The following is a 23,152-nucleotide window of genomic DNA, read 5'->3' as shown; positions in this document are numbered from 1 at the left end:
TATTGAAATTCATACACTGGGTGATATGTCCCCGTGAATGCTGACTTGACTTCAGTAGTGCAGGCATATGTGTTCTGCTAAATAAGTCATTTTGTTTCAAGACTAAAATGTTCCCCTGTTGTCATTGATGACATTAACTTTCATAGTTGGGCTGCTAACTTTTATAGTAAATTTTTCCAGCACATTATGTTGAAGACATTCATATTGTTTCATTAGGAAGTTAAATCTAAAACAAAAATCCACATTGTATGATTTTTAAGTAATTAATTAGCATTTTATTGCATGACATAAGTATTTGATACATCAGAAAAGCAGAACTTAATATTAGGTAAACTTAAAAAGAAACATTACTCAGTTTAACATAATGGTTAATGGTGTCTAACAAAATATTCCAACTTGGCGTGATGTTAATGCGTGACAAAATGATATGTCAAGAGGCTATACCAAAACCCAGTGAATAGCTCTGTGACGTGGCAGTTAAAGATGCAGCCGTTCATGTAGCCAACCCGGGTTTGAATCTCGGGTGGGCAACATCACTCAACACTTTTTATTGCACTAGGCTTAAACTAGGCTTGCCTGGTTTCTTGTTTGCTAATAACGATGACACATGTGCTAAGCCTTTGCGAGGGCTGCGCTCTCCAAGCAATATGAAATATATTGGTTTGTAATAATAATATTTAGCTGATTCTTGACTGTTGGAAAAATGAAAATACCTGCAGATAGTGCTAAGATCTTTAACAAAAACAGGTCACCAAACATCATTTGTAATAGCATTTCATTTCTATATGCTAAAATACATACATACAAAAATATTTTTGTGTCAATTGTGACCAGCCTACAACTACAGAATTGTCCAGCCCATCTGTTATTTGCCTGAAATGCCAGATGGTCATTCCACCCATGCGTGAGCACAACTTTCAAAACTACTGGCTGAGTTTTGTAAAGTGGTCAGAGATAAACACACACACACTGTCAGAGAGGCTTGTCACAATCCAGGCAGCCCTGCCTCTTTAACTTCCCACATGTGTCTGGGCTTCTAAATCTGGCTGGCGACCATAAGGCTGTAACTCAGTTCTAGCAGACTTAACAGAGAGGTGCAGATTCTCTGGTCCCCAGGACTAGCACAATAGAGCGGAATACAGAAGCCTTGAAAGAGAAGGCAGGGAACAGAGTGTGCCTAGTGTCCAGGAAATACCTCTCAACTTGGGCAGGGACTTGGCTGAAGAGTGTGTTTTTGGAAAAGCTGACAAGGGGGCTGCCTGGAGTCTTTTAGAGGAGGCCTCATGCAGTTTTAAGAGGAGCTCAATCTACTTTATCTGCTTGATACACCCTGCCTTAGTGAGAGCTCACAGACAACCATAAAAGAAACAGATTGTGCGGGATTAAGAAAGAGAAAACTATATAAGGGGAAAGGTAAGTTTTGTCATTGTTTTAATGAACTTTGTCTTTTTCTACTCGTAACTATTGACTAGTGGAAAGGGCATTGAACAACTGTCCTTAATATACTACACTATTGCATCTGTGTTCTGAAGAAAATGCAATAAGTTTGCTATTATCATTTGATAATGGCAAACTCTATGTTTCTATGTTTTTGCTAAAAATCACAGCTGTTTATGTTAAACCTGCGGTTCACAGAGCTTGTTGACTGAGGTAGGAAATGAATGTGTTGCAGGAAAAGTTATGGAGGCGGAAAGCAAAAACCTTTTCTGAGAAAAATATCTGTAACTCTCTTTTTCCTTATGACTGCTAGCAAGTGAATATTCGGGTTAGCCGGCCCTCTTCCCCATAACAGCCCTGTCGGCTCCACATTTGGTTTCAATTACTTTGCCCCTCTGGGAAACATGTTTCTATAAATAAGTAAGAACGTGCTTAATGTGGAAAGAGTTCAGGCAGCGTCATCTTTACTGTTGTAAAGCTCTACTGAGAAAGCTACAGTACATTTGCAAGCCTCAAGACACACAACCACCTAAAAATGGACCTTTTGTTGTTATTATTTGTCTGTATTTCTGTAGTTGATAATCTGTCAACTAATTGCTCCTTCACCAATTGCTTTAAAAAAAAATTAACTGACATTATTAGGGGGGGGGGGGGTATTATTGGAATACATTGGCCAAAAAAGCTTGTTGGAATGCAAATTAGTTGTTATACGCAAACATTATTATTCAACCTGTGTGATTATTTTGGATACTCTGTAAGAATGTGGTGTTTCAAAAAGTTTCTGAAAAAGTGCAGGGTTGTCCTAGCTTCTAAGAAAAGCTGTTTCTCTCATTGGGGTGGCAGAACAGAGAAGGTATTTCAATAGTCTGAGTGGGAGCTGCCTTCCATACTTAACTACTTCCTACTGACGACAGTGTCAGCTACTTGAATATCTGTATGTGGGGGTGGGGGGACTTCGGCAGGCACCCTTCCCAATATAGTGTTGTGAACAACAGCTGCCGTTTTATCCATTGGAACACTACTTAACCCTAATATAGTGAGGATACAGGCAGTTTATATTTATTTGTCTTGTTGAAATCGGGGAGGGGACTACATATTTGTCTTTGTCACCATACATAGAGTCCATCACAAACAATTCTTACGTTACCACTGACATGATTTTGACAAGACTTGAATGATGTGTCTTGTTAAAATTACACTGATTGCACAGAGCAGTTTTCAAAATTGCAAGTTAACTCCCCTCAGCCTGTTTGACCGAGAGCAATACAGTGTGGGTAATCCACACACTATTTCAGATATGGCTGGCCCAGTGTTTATTAAAATTGGGTAAAATACTTGGTAAATGTCTTACTGATTAACAATTTTTTTTTGTCACACAGTAGTTCAATTGTCATGCTGGGATTTATCATTTATGGGGGACAACATGTTTACTGTTAACGTATTGAAATTTGTTATGAATGCGTGGTCATGACAAATCCACATGGATTTTTTAGAAATTGGCAAATAATAGTTAAGAAATTATTGACTCTCAGCATAGAGTTTAAAGTATAGATTCTCAGCTTTTACCAGATGACAACTTTAATTATTTCTTAATTATGTTTTTAGACGCAAATGGCAAATTGTGTTCATATATTTCAACCGTCCGTCTTCTCAATAATTATTCTATAGATGCAAGAAGATTAAAAGTCAACAAATAATGGTCCCTTTCTGTCAGGGTTTTGTGAAGTATCACTCGACAGAACTGTACAGTGCACTCCTTCATTGCTTCTGTGAAAAAACCCAGATAAAAAGGTGTCCATTCTTCTGCATCATGTGAATGGCAGTCCTATGAGATTTTGCTGCTACTTTCCCAAGGGACTGAATTTTCTTGAGTTTTTATCCACAAATCAGTTCCGAGTCTCAGTATGTAGCACACACACATCACAATGATAGTTCTTTCTTAACATCTAGCTCGATTGTGTCATTTCTCTGCTGAAAGGAAATCAGAAAGAGAAAGGGGAGGGGGGAAAGAGGGGGAAAAGTATGAGTAGGAAATAGTGAACGGAATAGAGAGAGGAAGACAGGCAGAGATGCAAAGATAGTATCTGTGACAGTGTGGATTAAGCTTTTAAAAAGTTGTTACATGATAACCAGTTCTTCCAAGTTTGGCTAGAGTTTGGCGAAATGCTGCGGAAGCAGTTAAAGTGAAAATGGCTCTCTATAGCCCATTGTTTTTGTTGGTATTCATAATCCAATGTTTTGGGACAGTTTTAAAAAATTTGAAATATTTTGATTATGCACTCTCCTTTTTGCTTAATTATGGCATTTTGATGAGCAACATATGCTCAGTTTGACATTCTGCAAGCATCCTCTTAGTGGTTGTACAAAAGGTTGTTTCTGGTTTCTCTCCAGATCATTAGGCCTTCATTAAGGTGCATCAGCTCACTGTAAAAGATCATTAGGGAGCAGCAATCAAATCCAGTGGTCCTGAAGAGTCACTTGCAGCTCTTGGCATGGGTTCCAACAAATTATGCCAAGGTTTTATGAATCATTAATTGTGTCATAATGATCATTTCAGTCAATAATACTTAATGTATTAACTAATTACTAGTCACCTCATGTCTTTTAAACAGACTTGATCTTCCTGCACAGTCTCCATTTAAAACAATCATTACAACATGATCCTGAATTTTCTGCTATCGTGAAAAAGAAAGACAACATCAGATCACTTGATGTACTGTACTAATCTTTTTCTCAGTTAGCACCATAGCTTTCAAATGACTGATCATATCCTTCTCTGCAATGAGAAGGTTGTACCTACCTTACATACTTCTGGTAAAGAAAACCTTGATATTACATGATGGCTGGTCTATCAAGCAAGTCAAATTTCTTACATGAAATCTTTTTCAAAATATTGAAACAAATTATTTAAAAGGGTGGTGGGAGAGCTGAAACGGCATTATTTAATAGCAAAATGTACCATTGTTTTCCCAGTGCATTTCAATTCTGACCTTGAGAGGATTTAATTCTCCAACCAGTATAAACCACCAATAATAGGGCTGGCAGATAATAGGAGGACCTTAGCTAGGATCTAACATGGTAACGTTCTGAACCTATTGGTATAATGTAACATTTTTGAAACAAATATTTCGTATGTACCTATCAAATATTGAAACTGAGAAATGTTCTTGTTTTTGGAAAACTTGAATTTGATGCCAGCGACATGTTCCAAAAAAGTTGGGATAGGGGCATGTTTACCACTACGTTGCATCACCTCTTCTTTTAACAATGTTCTGTAAGCGTTTGGGAACTGAGGAGACCAATTGCTGTAGTTTTGAAAGTGAAATGTATTCCCATTTTTTGCGTGATATAGGATTTTAGCTGCTCAACAGTTCGGGGTCTCCTTTGTCATATTATCTGTGTCATAACGCGCCAAATATTTTCAAAGGGTGACATGTCAGGACTGCAGACAGGCCAGTTTAGCACCCAGACTCTTTTACTATTGAGCCATGCTGTTGTAATACATGCAGAATGAGGTTTGTCATTGTCTTGCTGAAATAAGCAAGGCCTTCCCCGAAAAATACTTTATGCATATGTTGCTCCACAACCTGTATATATTGTTCAGAATTCATGGTGCCTTCACAGATGCAAGTGCAAGTCACCCATGCTATGTGCACTAATGCACCCCCATACCATCACGAATGCTGGCTTTTTACTGTGCGCTGGTAAAAAGCTGGATGGTCCCTTTCATTTGTCTGGAGGATGCGATGTCCATGATTCCCCAAAACAGTGGTGTTTTTATATGTAAAAAGTTGGTGGGGAACAAACCATTTCAAAATATAGGATATATACCAGTAAAGCTACAAAACTCCCTCTTGCTACTGATGTGTTTATTTAACACATCAACAAAAAGCGTGGCTCCACAAAACACTTTTAACGACGGAGCGGCATGCTTCCACCAGGTGTTGTAGTACACAGACTGGAGAGAGAGAGACCTTCTTGTGTAATTGCTCTCCTTCTCTCTCACACACATGTAAAATAACCACCAACACATTTACAAACCTAAATTAGGAATGCAACCAAGCTCAGAACCAAAGTGCCTAGAGGGCCATACCTGAACAGCAATGAGCTCAACACCACTGAAAGCCACAAGGAAGTACAAAGACAACTTTTTAGGGATACAGATCTATTCTATGACAACAGCCTTAATAAATAAGCATGGACACACTGACACTCAATCGATCCAGCACAAAAATATGACCAATGCACGGACCAGAACCACAAAGGCAGGATGATAAAACATGCTTTCACTCACCAAGGCTGAGGGCTCACTTGAAGAGAAAAGTGCCACAGCGGTTCTTTCTCTGGGCAAACTTTTCGATTACTTTGGGAATTAAGTCATATAGCTGCTGAATCAGCTGGCTTTCGATGGACAACGTGGCAAATGCGTTGAGTCGCGGTCGTCCCATGGTATTGTGAGTGAAGGTTTTTACCCTCTTCAAGGTGGAAAAGTTCCTCTCTGACTCGGGTGTCATCATAGTTGTTGTTATGATAATTTTCAGTAGAATGACGGTCTAAGCAAAAGCCTCCTCTAGGTTGTTCTCATGGATGGATCTTAAGAGAGACAGGGCCGTCTTACCAGTGTGAAGCTCAGTGTGGCGGTACAGAGTGGTCAGCTCAGACTTCAACTTTTCCTCATTTCCTAGAGGCCATAGTTTCACCGCACAGTCAAACTCAGATGTAGGGAATGACAGGACAAATTGTGGGATGAGCAAGCTGCCAACCAGCTTGGCAGCGATCAGGTGGTCACTTTGTGAAAACCTCTGCTCCACCTGTGAGATGACTGTGTTGCATGCCTCCTTCATCACCGGCGCTTTGTTGGTTACTCGTCGGCCTGGCTCGTCGGTTCCATCATGAACTTGTGAACGCATCGTGAACGCATATTCTGGACATTCTCCTTGAAATGGGTGAGCGCACTGCTAATCCCAGATGCATCGATGCTCCATTTCAGTGTGACCTACAGAGTGTTGTATAAAACATCAACTTCTGGCATAAGGAAGAAAATGTATTCCAGCAGCTGAGTTTTTTTGACAGGCCGTACGCCTCACTTATGGTGGCCTCATCCCATCCTGGTTGTGTGCGTATGTCCTCCATACATAGGAGCAGCGCAGTGCGGTTTTCCCAAACTGCACTGACAGTTCTACTTTTAAAGTTCCATCGTACAGCGTGTGGCCTTGGAATGCGTCTCTGTGTTGCCTCAGCAAGTGCTGCAACATGTTTTGGAGCACAAGAGAAAAAGGTGGCAAAAGACACCTTTTTCGGTTTCACATTTTCAACACAGTTGAATACGTTATGATCCGACTGAGAACGTACCTGTATTGCTCCCCCTGTTTGTTATGCTGCTCAATGGAGCGCCTGTATGCACTGTCAACTTGGGCTGCGACATTTACCCTTCCAAGTAAGCACAATTTTACAGCATTGTCCAGATTACTTCCGCTGCTGTCATGAAATCCTCTCAGAAAGATATTTCAAAACTTTGTAACCCGTCCTCAACCAAGTACCATCTCCACCAAATAGCAGACATGAAAAACCGAAGAGTGCATTCTTTTGTATGATAACCGTTAGCCACTTTTTCTTCAAAAGCCACTCCTCGTTAAACCCGCAGTTACTTTTACCAGAAGTATGAGTGATGACAATATCCCATTGCTGATGGGTACCAAGTCGCTTTACTTCAAGTTTCTCCTAAAAAATTAAGGATTTCAAACTGGTCCTCGAGTATGAAATCCACTTTATTCAAGTTATCTGGCGTTTGTTAAGCTAACAAGCTAGCTAAAACAACCTACCATCCTCGCTCTTCTTGCTGCCTAATGCTGGCGCCAGACAGACAGCCAATCAGGTCTGAAATACGAAATTACGCCGTAGTGGGTCTACCGGCTGTCAGACCCACTTGGCATTACATTTTGTGTAATCGACATTGATAACATTCTGAGCATGCATATTAATATTTTCACATGTACATTGCATTGTGAGCGAGGGGCTAGCCCTACATTGACGCTTAGCCTATGGCCTATTACTGCGAACTCGAACCAGCTGAACGCAGTCTGAAGCAGCAAGGCAGGGACCAATGAACATGAAATAAAATCCTAACACAAATGATATGAAATTTAGAAAGATGCTATAATCATAGATAATAAATTATAGGAAGTAATCTTCGAGAAATAAAAATAACAATGTGCCCCACCTGCCCCTAATGACCAGTCGCCCCGGCTAGCCCTACATTGACGCTTAGCCTATGGCCTATTACTGCGAACTCGAACCAGCTGAACGCAGTCTGAAGCAGCAAGGCAGGGACCAATGAACATGAAATAAAATCCTAACACAAATGATATGAAATTTAGAAAGATGCTATAATCATAGATAATAAATTATAGGAAGTAATCTTCGAGAAATAAAAATAACAATGTGCCCCACCTGCCCCTAATGACCAGTCGCCCCGGCTAGCCCTACATTGACGCTTAGCCTATGGCCTATTACTGCGAACTCGAACCAGCTGAACGCAGTCTGAAGCAGCAAGGCAGGGACCAATGAACATTAAATAAAATCCTAACACAAATGATATGAAATTTAGAAAGATGCTATAATCATAGATAATAAATTATAGGAAGTAATCTTGGAGAAATAAAAATAACAATGTGCCCCACCTGCCCCTAATGACCAGTCGCCCCTGCCCAAAAAGCATTTCTAATTTTTATTAATTAGACCACAGGACAGTTTTCCACTTCACCTCAGCCCATCCTAAATGAGCTTGCGCCCAGAGAAGGCAGCAGCATTTCTGGATCTTGTTTATATGTAGTTTCCTCTTTGCATGGAGAGTTTTAACTTACTGTACATTTGTGGATGTTGCGACGTACTGTGTTCTGTGTTTCCACTACAGAATCGTGTCTGTTTTTAAGGCAGTGCCACATGAGGGCCCGAAGATCACGGCCATTCAATATTGGTGTTCAGCCTTGTCCCTGGCATACAGAGATTTCTTTGGATTGTCTGAATCTTTTAATGACATTATGTACCATAGAACAGGGGTTCTGAAACCTTTTCACATGCAACCCCCGAAAACAGATATTTGAAATATTGAAATCCCCACACATATACGTAACATAAGGACTCACAAAATGCAACACAAATGTAGATCCACTCAGTAGATCATATTAAAGGGATAGTTCATCCAAAATTCATATTTTTCTCAAAGTTCACCATGAGATATTCCAGAAGGCACATATAGCATCAACAAATACAGATCACGTCTTAGTGTGCTGGATGATCTCCAATTTGCCATTTCGATGATCAAACCCAGGATGCAGCTGTTGTAATCCAAAGAAAAGGCACACCTATCTCCTTAAATGACTCAGTTGGTCAGATTTAACTTGCTTTTAAAATAAACATATGTGAGAAAACAGATAATTCATATAAAATAGTTATTTTAATTAGGTGGAAATACTTTCCTGTTCTTGAAAGCTACGTACTTCAGGTTTAATTTATTTGCAGCCTAATTTTGTATCATTATTGACATTGATTTTAAGTGAATTGGAAACCACTTAATATAATTTGGGATATCAAATAAAATAACCATAAACCAACATTCTATGACCGGGTCAAGAGGTGTAGAAGTCTTGGAATAATGGTGTTGGCTCAACAATGTTCAAACTGAGGTTTGAATCCCTGTTGGCAATACCCCAACAGTTTCCTACATTGGTGTCCGAAGTGGGATTTCAGATAAAACAAATAACTTTGTCACAAACATAGTTGCCCTGAACTAGCCTATTTATACAAATCAAGTATTTGATGAATCAACTGTCAGTTCTAAACTCGTTCAAATATATGGAATGGCTGGGGCTTCCAGAGAAGTTTGAGGATACTATGTTATAAGTTCCATCATTCCTATTCTTTGTATACAGGGTAAGGCCTTAGTATCACATTAAGTACAATTGGTGTTTTTTTCCTGAGAGTGTAGCCCTTGCCCACTCCAGTCGCTCCAAAGGGCTGGCAGTTCCTTCCTGATTACTGTACAAACAGGGTCAACTCTGGATTTACTTGCTTTTGTTTCTCTGCTCTAGTCCTGCAAGGGAGCAGAATGACTGATTGGTACTAAGGGTAATGGTATTACCATAAAGAAACTGTCTCCAATGCAGGATGCCACAGCGCATACTGAAGAGCTCTAAGGAAACAGTAAGGAAGATAGGGGAAACCACCATGCCCTTCTCAAATCATAGTTTAATTTTCCACAAGCCATACCTTTAGCATAAGAATATATTGCATTGTGGAATTTATGAAAACATTATAACAGCCTGAAATTGTATGTTAAGCCTGACTGCAGAATTTGCCACAGTTTGTATACTTATTGAGATATGAAACCCAAAGTGGGTTGAAGTACATTATATGGCCAAAAGTATGTGGACACTCGACCATCACACCTATATGAGCTTGTTGGACATCCCAATCCAAAACCATGGGCATTCATATGGAGTGCCCCCCCCCCCCCCCCTTTTTCAGCTGTAACACCAGCACTCTTCTGCAAAGGCATTCCACAAGGTTTTGGAGTGTCTCTGTGGGAATTTGTTCCCATTCAGCCAAAATAGTATTTGTGAGGACAGGCACTGATGTAGGATGAGAAGGCCTAGCTTGCAATCGACATTCCAATTCATCCCAAAGGTGTTCAATGGGGTTGAGGTCAGGGCTCTGTGCAGACCACTCAAGTTCCTCCACATCAATCTCATCAAACCATGTCTTTATGGATCTCGCTTTGTGCACAGGGGCACAGCCATGCTAGAGATGGAAAGGGCCTTCCGTAAACAGTTGCCACAAAGTTGGAAGCACCCAATTGTCTAAAAGGGGTCTAGCCCAAACCCTGAAAAACAGACCCAGACCATTATCCCTCCTCCAACAACCTTTACAGTTGGCACTGGGCATTCTGGTAGGTAGCGTTCTCCTAGCATCCGCCACGCCCAGATTTGTCAATCAGTCTGGCAGTGAAGAGTGAATCATCAATCCAGAGAACACATTTCCAGAACAGAGTCCAATGGCGGCGTGCTTTACACCACTTTAGCCAAAGCTTGGCATTATGCATGTTGATGTGAGGCTTGTGCTAGAATTTAGTGGTTATGTGTAGTTATTAAATAATAGAGAACCTGTACAAATCAAGGGAGAAAATACATTCAGTATTTATTGGAATAATGCAGTAGAGTTGTCCTATATAATGAACATGCTAAAATGATCTCACTGTAAAGATGGTTGCTAGCGGTTATATACATTGAAGGGTGTGTCTACCTATCACAGATCAAATCTCCACGAGAACCCACATGCCAAAATGGTCAATGTAAACATTCCACATTCCTGAGGTTGGCAGGGTGACCTACAGAGAGAATCTGTTGTTCTCATTATCTAGGCACATTTAACTTCCAATGAAACATACAGTCATATAATTCCACACTTGCGTACAGCTGCTCAACCATGGAAACCCATTTTGTGAATCTCCTGATGTACAGTTCTTGTGCTGATGTTGCTTCCTGAGGCAGTTTGGACCTCTGTGGTGAATGATACAACAGATGATAGGCAATTTTTTGCCCACTATGGGCTACAGCGCCCACTCTGTGAGTTTGTGTGGTACACCACTTTGTCCATTAAAATAACATCAAATTGATCAGAAATACAGTGTTTACATTGTTAATATGGTAAATAACTATTGTAAGTGGAAACAGCTGATTTTTAATGGAATATCTTCATAAGCGTACAAAGGCCTATTCTATCCTGTGTTCCAATGGCACGTTGTGTTTGCTAATCCAAGTTTATCATTTTAAAAGGCTTTTTGAACATTAGAAAACCCTTTCGAAATTATTGTGCTTATTAAAGAAGAAAAAAAATCTGTCCTTCTATTGACTAGTTGAGTAACTGGAGCATCAGCAATTAATGGGTTCGATTGCTGGCTCAAAATGGCCAGAAACAAATAACTTTCTTCTGAAACTCATCAGTCTTTTCTTGTTCTGAGAAATGAAGGCTACTCCATGTGAACCATTGCCAAGAAACTAAAGCTTTCGTACAACGATTTGTACTACTCCCTTCACAGAACAGTGCAAACTAGCTCTAACCAGAATAAAATGAGGAGTGGGTGGCCCTGGTGCACAACTGAGCAAGATGACTAATGCATTAGAGTGTCTAGTTTGGGAAATAGATGCTCCACAGGTACTCAACTGGCAGCTTCCTTAAGTAGTACCCGCAAAACACCAGTCCCAACATCAACAGGGGAGAGGGTGCTGGCCTTCTAAGCAGAGTCGCAAAGAAAAAGTCATATCTCAGACTGGCCAATAAAAAGAAAAGATTAAGATGGGCAAAATAATATAGACACTGGATAGAAGAAGATTGGAAAAAAGTGTTAAGGACAAATAAATCTAAGTTTGAGGTGTTAAGATCACAAAGAAGAAAATGTGTCAAATGCAAACCAAATGAAAAGAGGAGTGCTTAATGCAATCTCTCAACAAACTATGCAATAAATATTTATGGAAGAAGCAGTCTGGTATTCTGTCTGTAATAGAGTGGCCAGCACAGTCACCAGACCCCAAGCCCAGTGGCGGTTCTAGCTTGTATGGCTCCCTGGGGGAACCCCCTGTTCTGTTCAGACAACTGAATATGATCCACCTGTGTGTAATAGCGTGGCAAGCAACATAGGCTAACAAACACAAATGTTATACTAGCCTATTTCTTTACATGCATAATATAATACTCCTAAAAGGATGACATAGCTACATACCTTAATCTTGTGCATGTTTCTCCTCTCTTTTCCTAAACTGGGCCCCTTGACGGTTTAGACCTTTTCCATTTGTGTTGATTTGGCACCCGAGCATCAATACATTACCCATCCACCGGCACTATCAACCAAGAGTCAAGACTATACCAATTGGTGGTGTGCAGACTGGTTTTATATTATTCTTAAAAATGTTGCACAAACCAGAAAAAAATTCAACAAAACTATATTCTCACAGATGAATTGAATTTGTGGTTTATTTGTTAACATTTCATAGTGTGACTGATTTTACTAACAGCATTAGTACTGTACAAAGTTGGAGATGTGCAATTTGTTTCCCCAGCTCCCCCTACCTCATGCTTCCATTGGGGAGACCTTCCCATCTCGTACTTCTGCATGGGAGATCTTCCTAGGCAGTAATCTGCCTGTCGAACAAACAATCACGCAAATGTCACCATTATGATGTTTTATGTGCCGGTATCTTGTGCTGCACCCAGCAAGATGTTTGCCTGGGCTGCTGCCTATGTCGCCCATACCTAAATACATCACTGATCACAAAGATAAATCATGTCAGAACTTTTTCCACTTGAAATGTGACCTATAATGTGAACAATTCCATTGAAAAACAAACTTAAATCTTCAAGGTGGAAGTTTTTTACATAAATACCTTGCAATAACCTGGTTTCATAAGTGTGCACACCCTCTTATAACTGACTCTGATTAATCACAAATAAAGTTCTGCTGTTCTAGTAGGATTTTCCTGACATTTTCTTAGTTGCATCTCAGAGCAAAACCATGGTCCGCTGAGAGCTTCCAAAGCATCAGAGGGATTTCATGATTGAAAGATATCAGATGGGAGAAGGGTACAAAATAATTTCCAAAGCATTAAATAAAACACAGAACACAGTGAAGACAGTCATCATCAAGTGGAGAAAATATGGCACAACAGTGACATTACTAAGAATTGGACATCCCTCCAAAATTGATGAAAAGATGAGAAGAAAACTGCTCAAGGAGGCTTCCAAGAGGCCTACAGCAACATTAAAGGAACTGCAGGAATTTCTGACAAGTACAAGCTGTGTGCTGCATGTGACAATAATCTACCGGATTCTTCATATGAATGGGCTATGGGGTAGGGTGGCAAGACGGAAGCCTTTTCTTACAAAGAAAAACATCAAAGCCCGGCTGAAGTTTGCAAACACAAACATCAAGTCCCCCAAAAGCACATGGTAAAATGTGTTATGGTCTGATGAAACCAAGGTTGAACTTTTTGGCCATAATTCCAAAAGGTATGTTTGGCGCAAAAACAACACTGCACATCACCCAAAGAACACCATACCCACAGTGAAGCATGGTGGTGGCGCCATCATGCTTTGGGGCATCTTTTTCTTCAGCTGGAACCAGGGCCTTAGTCAGGGTGGAGGGAATTATGAACAGTTCCAAATACCAGGCAATTTTGACACAAAACCTTCAGGCGTCCGTTAGAAAGCTGAAGATGAAGTTCACCTTTCAGCACGACAACAACCCCAAGCACATAACCAAATCCACAAAAGCATGGCTTCACCAAAATAATATTAACGTTTTGGAATGGTTCAGCCAGAGCCCAGACCTAAATCCAATTGAACATCTGTGGGGTGATCTGAGCTGTGGGGTGATCTGAGCTGGAGATGTCCTCACAATTTGACAGATTTGAAGCGCTTTTGCAAAGAAGAGTGGGCAAATATTGACACGTCAAGATGTGCCATGCTAATAGACTTAGTTCACATTGTAGGTCAAATTAAAGGTGGAAAAAGTTCTGATTTATCTTTGTCTCATTCTTTTACATCACAAGAACATGGCATTTTAACTGGGGCGTGTAAACTTTTTATATCCACTGTAGAATGCCAAAAGACTGCAATGCTGAAAAATGAACATTCTTTGACGAAAGCAAAGCTTGAAAGACACAATTAATAATCATTATTTCTAACCTTGTCAATGACTATATTTCCTATTCAAACTCATTCCATGCATGTTTTCATGGAAAACAGGAAATTCCTAAGTGACCGCAAACTTTTGAACGGTAGTGTATATGTTTTTCTCAAATGACTTGATACCTTTCTCCATATCAAGGTCTATGCTCTCAGATATGAACACAACCATTGAAATAGACTCTCATTGTGCATATTGCAAAAGGAATTTATTTTCAGATAACATCTTTATAAAAACAAATATTGTCACCTATTGATTAGAAAATATTCAAGCATAGCCACATTGGAATACTAGTGGTAAAACCCATTAATCAGAAAGTTCCACAATCACTTATGAATTGATTCTATTACGTTTTTTCCATTGGTTGAAGCAATTTCTATTCCTCGCAATTCTGGAAATGGATATTTGGACGTGTTGCCGGGTTGTATGGTTAGCGGTCATACACTTTCTCTCTCCAGAAGGAAAAAAAACTCTCAATTGGGTTCAGACATTGAGGGTATGAGTGGAAGGAACACTGTCACAACACATAGGCAGCTTTCAAACCATTTTACATACCAGTGCTGCACGATGGAATCTGACATTGTCCTAAATCACCACAAACTGCATCCATTCTGTTCCACGCCTCCTCCTTCCTGTGGAATGAGGGTGTCAGTGAGGTAATAAAAAAAAAAAAAGTTGGAGTCTCTTCATTGTTTGGCATCAAGGTAACATGGTGGGTCACTACCGGATGATTGCAGCACAGATGGTAATGTTGCATCCACGCTGACCAGGGACATTGATCGTGGCACGCTGACTTACTTCATTCTTCCCTCTCCTTTTTTTGTGAAGTTGAAGCCAGCTTCATCAAAATATATATAGCATTTTATGGGCTGCCATCTAACTCCTCAATCCTCAAAACAAAAACATCAGTACTTATGGAGCTGTAAAGCTGACAACACACAACGAGCTGTCTGAACTGTGCTCCCTGCTAGGTAGGGCACTCAGTGATGTAGGACTAGACACAGGGAGACCTCAGTTGCACCAGTTTCTCCATAGGAAAACAATGGCTCAGCTTTTGCAAAGTGTTGTTGCCAGTAATCAGGTGTTGTCAGCATCACAAATATTTACAATTGCAAAAGTTATTTCAGAGAAAATGCCTAATGTGAATAGACACTTGAACAAACTCAACTGACAGCTCCTTTACTCATTCAGAGTTCCTCTCAAAGGGCACTCTGTCCAACCGCTTCATGCAAATTTAATTTCTCTTTAGGACATGATCAGTTATGGCCAGACTGCACTGTTGAATGGTATGAAAGACTTGATTGTCCTGGATTATTCTTTGCTTTATTTCTTCAAGGCATATATGGTGTCATTCTGTATGACCATGTCTGTAACATATTCTTGTTGCTTTGAGAGAAGCCTGGTTAGCCAACCAGAAGTGTTTCATTCTGAACACTGTATGGGAAAGAAATACATTATAATATAGGCAGCACATTAGCTACTATAAGGCTGTCATAACTGGAGTTGGGGAGTAACGGATTACAAAAAATAGTAACTGTAATCCCATACGTTACCAGCTAAAATATTGTAATCAGATTACAGGCCCTTTTGAAAAATCTTTGATTACTTCAGGGAATACTTCTATTGGATAACAAATATGTGTTCAGAATAATTATGTTACGTTGCATGTTGCATTTTTTTATTTGATGTTTTAAAAGCATTGTTATTTGAACCCAAATAACAGTTGCGGGCCTCAGTTGTTGCGTGCATGATCATCGTGTGTGCAAAAGTGGGCACTCATAACCAGATTAGTGACCAATGAAGTGCAAATAAAATGTTATCCGGTTTTGGCTGGTAAAAACAGATCATACCTATGATAATATTAGCCGACGAATATTAAACGTGATTTAGTAATTTACTGTTGATGCATCTTTCTCAGTACAAGGATACCTGGTGTTTTATATTTTTCAGATAGGACTTGCTTGGATTAGGCAACTATTTGTCAGCAGAGGCATCGCTAGGATCACAGTACATTCGGGGCTTAGCCCAACCCTCTATCCCACCCGGGACAGAAAGTACAGGGTTTTGAATGTACATGTGGATATTTTTGATGTACACGCTAGCGGCCTACATGTCTACATTTTCATAACGCGCGATCGGAATTGTAGCTGTATAGATGAAGGGCAGGGTTTTTTTGGGGGGGGGGGGGTCAATTTGAGAGGCCCAGGCCTAACGACGCCACTGTTTTTCAGATAGCTGTTAACATGGTGCTGCCTTCAAGATAAAACTTTATATCGAATGAATCACAGTATTTGAAGAGGAAAGGTATGTGGGGAAGCACTCTGTTAAAAGGATGATGATTTGCATTTGATGCACGGCATTGGAACTCCATACTGGTAGACCATGTGATTGTGCTTGCTCTGGATCTCAGAAAAGCAAGATGCCTGTTTTGAATCATTTGACACTGGCCCCCAACTTGGAAGGGCTAAATTGCATTACTTAACATAAACATTAGAGAAGGACTCACATCCAGCAAATGGTTTGGGGGGTTACAAGTTGGACCTCTAATAGGATTCTGACAGTTAGAGGGCTGACTCCATAGCCTACATCCTCGCTTGACAAACAACGGAGCTGGTGGTGTGTTGATGTTCTGTTGCCATCCTTATCTTTGAGGAGATCTCCCTAAAGTTAGCCAGATAATTTATATTGTTTGTAATATGGATTTATTTCCCTCGAACTTGGCTTCCAGAGTGATCTTACTTGACCAGTGCCACTGGTGCCATCCCAGATGAGCCATCCCTTAATAACAGGTAAAAATGGAAAGAAAGATGACAAGTTGAATCGAATGCCTCCTAAATTAGGTTGCATAAACCTAGGTCAACCATTTTTGGGCACACTGAATGTGGCATTTTTATTTATTTTTTTATCCAAGTTGACCAATCAGATAGATATATAATATAATTTTTCCACATCAGTGCATTTGTTAATGTAATAATTCATATAATGTAGTTCATTCATTTGTTAAATTATAGCCATAGGTGTAAAAAGCACTTTTGAATTATTACAACAGATATATTCTAGGGAGGCAAACACAGTTTTCGCTTTCCCTGCCTTCCTTCCCTGTCTTTGATCATGTGTATTCTTCAGAGCAATGTGTTCGATACATTAGTCCTGAGAAATATTTCAGCTATCATTTCAGCTATCATTATACTGCACAAGGTACAGTTGTGCTCAAAAGTTTGCATAAGTTTGAGTGAACAGGAAAAACACGTCTTCAATTTCTTGTGGGATTCATATTCAACTCTAGGTTATAACAGAAGGGCACAATCATAAAACAAAACATGGAAACAAAGAAAAGAATGAACAGTCAAGAATAAAAGTCTGCATACCCTTACACACTCTTAATACTGTGTATTGACCCCTTTAGCGTCCAGTCTTTTGTAATAGTTGTCTATGAGTTCTTGCAGGTGGTATAGCTGCCCATTCGTCTTGGCAAAATGCCTCCAGGTCATGCAAAGTCTTTGGTTGTCTTGCATGAAACGCATGTTTGAGATCTCCCCAGAGTGGCTCAATGATATTATGGTCAGGAGACTGGGATGACCACTCCAGAACATTCACCTTTTTCTGCTGTAACCACTGGAGGGTCAACTTGGCCTTGTGCTTAGGGTCATTGTCTTGCTGGAAAGTCCAAGAGCATCCCATGCGTTGCTTTCGTGCAGAAGAATGCAAATTGTGTGCCAGTATTTCCTGATAACATGCTGCATTCATCTTGCCATACATTTTCACAAGATTCCCTGTGCCTTTAGAGCTCAGACACCCCCAAAACATCAGTGAGCCACCAACATGCTTCTCAGTGGATATTGTATTCTTTTCACTATAGGCCTTGTTGACCCCTCTCCAAACACAGTGCTTATGGTTGTGACTATAAAGCTCTAATTTGGTCTCGTCACTCCAATTTACATTGTGCCAGAAGCTGTCAGAAGCTGGGCATGTTGTAACTGGGCTTTTTTGTGGCATTTACGCAGTAAAGGCTTCTTTCTGGCAACTCGAACATGCAGCTCATATTTGTTCAAGTATCATCGTATTGTGCTCCTTGAAACAACCACACTGTCTTTTTCCAGAGCAGCCTGTATTTCTCCTGAGGTTACCTTTCGATTTTTCTGGCAGTTTTGGCTGAAATCTTTTTTGGTCTACTTGACCTTTGTGAATTTTCCACTTCTTAATAAGTGATTGAACAGTACTGACTGGCATTTGCAAGGCTTTGGATATCTTTTCATATCCCTTTCCATCTTTATAAAGTTCCATTACCTTGTTACACAGGTCTTTTGACAGTTATTTTCTGCTCCCCATGGCCCAGTATCTAGCCTGCTCAGTGCATCTACGTGTGAGCTAACAAACTCATTGACTATTTATGCACAGACACTAATTGCAATTTAAAAAGCCACAGGTGTGGGAAATTGACCTTTAATTGTGTGTGTAACCTTGTGTGTCTGTAACAAGGCCAAACATTCAAGGGTATGTAAACTTTTGATCAGGGCCATTTGGGTGATTTCTGTTATCATTATGATTTAAAAAGGAGACAAACAACTATGTGATATTAAATGGCTTCATATGCTCACTATCCTTAAATAAAATATTCTAAATCAATGCATAAATTTCACAATTTCTGCCAGGGTATGCAAACTTATGAGCACAACTGTATCTCATGCATTTACTATATTTTGGAGGGCATTTTAAGGCCAATGGGTACCTCTATTTGTTTTTGCATTAATTAGGTTTAAATGCTTGGTGATAAGCAGAGACTATCCATTTATAAACACTCTTTTGAACAGCTCACTACTGAATGCATATGAAAGGAAAAAAAACATGCAGGTGTTAAACTATTCATGGTGCCCTGCAGACAGCAGTGGTAAAGCACACTGTTGTGTAACTGGAGCTCAATGGCTTTAAATTATTGCGATCACAATGATTCAGAGCAGAGCAGGTTATTGAATGTGGTGTTAATACCTTTAAAATAAGCCAATTAGTTGTACTTAGCTTCCTTATATAACAGTATGTCTGTAGATTAAGTCAAAGGACAGAAAAGTGCCTATATAGCTGTTGAAAATATTGTGTAATAGAAGTGAAAATTAGAACTGCTTGTGAATGCCATCATGTTTAAAAAGTTTGTGCTAATAATGTATTCATCTCCACTCTGTTTCTTCCCAGTCTGAATTTACAGAAGCTATACAACTATGTTGAGATCCATTCATCACTTGCAGTAGAGTAAAACAAAGTGTCTGAGTGATTTAAGCCTTTTCTTCTTGTCAGAGTTGCACCTGGTTATTCAGGTTGGTTGGAAGCAACGTCTTAGATTTGTAACACGTTTTGGGGTGGTCAGGGTCAATGGATCCCAGGATTCTCGTTCATTTCTAAGGGGGTTACATTGACCTGTCTGTAATATTGGGGGGGTTCATGAATAAAGTTGGAAACAATGCCTTTTTCATGTCCTGAATTAAATGAATTAGACAGTTGGCTGTGTTTTCATTGTTTAGAACACCTTCCATTCAAAGTTTGCCTTGTGAGAGGGACTTTACTAATGAGAGTTTTTGTTATCATTTAATTTTTGTGAATAATTATACTGCGAATGGTAGGGCTTCAAGTACAGGCCAGACTGGTGTGAACTTGCAAACAAAAAAGAAAAATGCCCTGCTTTCCACCTACTTAATCAGCAAATGACATATCCAAGCTAACAAGCTAATGGCTTCACAGAGAAGAAAGTCTACCCCCTTAAAATGTGACATTTGGTCTCTGTAGCTTCTAAAACAATTCTCCATCTTGTTTGAGCTTTGTTTGAGTTTTGGGGAACAGCGCTTTCTTGGCAATGCCTGGGGGATATAATGCCGCTTCCACTTCCTTTTTATTGATCCAATTGTGCCCCCTGGGATATTTAAATGGTTATTATTTCATACCCTTTTCCTAACCAATGTATTTGTAGTTATGCATCTCTAACTTACGTAGAATGGTCTTTGGTCACACGTCTCCTTTGGATTCACAGCCTGCCCAATGATCCTTCAACAGTGGGGATGTTGTATCTAGAAATTGTCACATCCATTTTAATGGTTCACAGTTGGAGGCCAATGGTAATATATGTGTGTCCTTTTGTCTGTTTAAACTGGGAGCTTCCTCAGCACAGGGATTTAAATATTTATGCAAGCAACACACATACGTTTTTTGTTTATTTTCCAACATATAACCAATGTCAACATACAATAAAGAATTTAAAGAATTGACAAACAGAACGAAATGTCAATGTACTATTTGTAATATAAGAGAATTTGTCATGGATTTTAATACTTTTGCAAGGAGTTGTATGTATTTACTAACCAACATGTAATGAATACTTTCCAGCATAAAAGTTTACTACCTGATTTACCTGATAAACACTACAATTCACTACACAATTCCTGGTGTAGTCTCAATTCTGCAAAAAAAGGTTTGTGTAGTAATTCAGTAGGGACTAGATGACAGTGAGAACCCATACAAAGGCCCTTACTGATTACTATTCCCGTACATAAAATCACTGACATGCCAATAACACGATCACATTTTCAGATTTGCTGATATGCTTTACAGTTTTTACAGGGTCTATCTGGTGTCATTTGTTTCAGTTAGCAGTGAATGTGTTTGGTTGTAAAATGTGATTGGCTTTGGCAGTGAAGCTAGCCACTCAAACTGCTGTAGACAGTAAATTGTATTTTACAGAGTTATTATGCTATTATATTGGCTCTCGAAGTGAACAATGGCATTTCCCACTTTACCAGTGGACAATTAGAATCATCATTAATGGACCCTATCAACACATCAATGGGGCTGAGCAGGAGTCATTGAGAAATAGAAAGCTTATGGGATAATTACTCAGTTTCATTCCTAACTAAACTGTTTTTCATTGTGTCCCAACTCAATGGCTGACTATAGCTCAACAGCACGGCCAGAATGTAGTGCTTTGGACAAGTGTTGGTTGTAGACGGGGCTCTGCTTGCGATGAAGACCTTGGTCTAGGTTTGACTTCCTTGCATTGTCTTCATTTACAGGATGTCGCTTATCATCTCTTTGCTCTTCTCTTCCAGATGACCCAAGAACAGTGCACACATAGGAACAATGTCCAGAGCTCAGAGAAACCACATGTGTACAAAGTGGGGATTTATGGCTGGCGGAAACGTTGCCTTTACTTCTTCGTGCTCCTGTTAATGATCCTGATCCTGGTCAACCTTGCTTTAACTGTCTGGATTCTAAAGGTCATGAACTTCACCATAGTAAGTCATCCTCCCCACCTGGCTCTTATTTAGGATTTATTTTGTATGAGAACACACTTGGGTTGTTCATTATTTTATTTGCTTAGAACTATGCTGGAATAATAGGACTTTTCTCCATAGGGGCAGTAATGACGGGCTGGTAATTGAGAGCTGTGGCATTTCAGCCTGGCGCCTTAATTTTACCCCACAGCGCGCAATCTGCTCCGGTGTCAGTCCATTTAGCTAACTCCAAACGAGGGGACCCTCATCCCCTCCTCTCCCCTCTTTCTCTCTTCCTTCCATATCTGCATGAAGTTAGTTTACAAGCAACCTAAGAGTTCCATTGAGGGCATGTTTAGTATACAAGTGCAACAACATCAAGGTGTCCGTCTGAGACCAATGCCCCCATCACTTCCGATTGAGACTATAGGTGACATCAATACACTACAGTAGATTACACAGGATTAGATTAACTTCAGGTCCTGTGCTGCACTGTACTATTCTGTAGTTTAACATTCGTTTTTCTTCATAGTCTGGACTTCAAGCCATCTGAGCCATGACATTTTGAGAATCTGGATGCTTTCAGCTTAGTAATCATCAGCACCTACAATGAGACATTAGACATCCCTAGTTGTTTGAATAAACCATGAGGTCAGGTTGATGTTTCACTATTGAGTTTAATGAGAAATACATTTCTCTGAAAGTGGGTGCACTCAAGGTTCATCAGTATTGAATATTGCGATTCAAAGCAGTTTGGATGTCTGATGTGTCCAACTGCATTTGTTCTGCATTTGTTAGACATTATAGATCCTAAACTGTATTGACATAAATTAATGTGAGATGTTAAATCATTGCAAAAAATTTATCCAGGTAAATGAATGCACACAAATTTGTTTTTTTGAGCATGTGTTTTTGGGGTCTGACACTAAATTCAACCAGAAAAGGAACCAGGCAAGCCTGGGTCTCCCCCATGAGTGGCTGTGTCTTTAACCACTACACCACGGTGTTATATGCTTGACCAGTGTCGGTACAGCATCTCAAAATAAGATCATTTTGTCACGCATTAACATCACGCCAAGTTTGAATATTTCGCTAGACATCATTAAGCATTGTGTTAAACTGAAAAGCATTTCTTATTTAGTTTCCCTCCACCACAAACAGCATCTATGAAATGTATGGCTTTGGGCACAGGCCATTTTAACAGCTTATTAGCCAGTAATAGGCTTACTAGTATCTATTACTTATTACTTGAACTTAACACAGCCAAAGCTATTTCATGGCACAAAAACATTTGTTTTTCTTTCATTCATGAATGACATTGATACAATAACTATGAATATAGGTGACAATAACTGACTTTTTCGTCAAGTGAAAAGACGAGAGAATCTTGGAAACCCCTACTCTTTTACTCCCCAAGCGGTTTTTATCTAGCCTATATTACCCCAAAAATCATGCATGGATGCTAACTTCGAAAATCCACCAGAAATAGTCGCAATACAAACAGTTTTATTGTAGGCTCACTATAACGTAGCTACTGAAGGTTGTAGCCAGCAAAGGTTTGGTCTATCCTCACCCAAAAAGCATGCACGGATGCGTATTTTGAAAATTCACCACAAAAAGTCTCAACATAACCATGACATTTTTTTTTTTAGGCATACTATACCACAGCGACTGAAGGTTGTAGCTAGCGAAGTCTTTATCTATCCGGAACATAGCCTAATGT

General features: G+C 39.7%; 1 protein-coding gene across 1 annotated transcript in view; it reads left to right on the top strand.

Moving 5' to 3' along the window:
* Positions 1 to 973: 973 nt before the first annotated feature.
* The window catches only part of sgcd (sarcoglycan, delta (dystrophin-associated glycoprotein)), a 110,393-nt gene continuing 88,214 nt past the window's right edge, over positions 974 to 23,152 (top strand). Inside the window, exons 1-2 of the mRNA XM_010870966.4 lie at positions 974 to 1,413; positions 21,265 to 21,450. Of these exons, the coding sequence (XP_010869268.1) occupies positions 21,265 to 21,450 (186 nt within the window). The 5' untranslated portion in view covers positions 974 to 1,413. The remainder of the gene's footprint in view (positions 1,414 to 21,264; positions 21,451 to 23,152) is intronic.

This window comes from Esox lucius, chromosome 7, assembly GCF_011004845.1.
Source record: "Esox lucius isolate fEsoLuc1 chromosome 7, fEsoLuc1.pri, whole genome shotgun sequence".
Taxonomy (NCBI): domain Eukaryota; kingdom Metazoa; phylum Chordata; class Actinopteri; order Esociformes; family Esocidae; genus Esox; species Esox lucius.
Note: the sequence above shows the minus strand (reverse complement) of the source record. Positions and strands in the feature narration are given on the sequence as shown.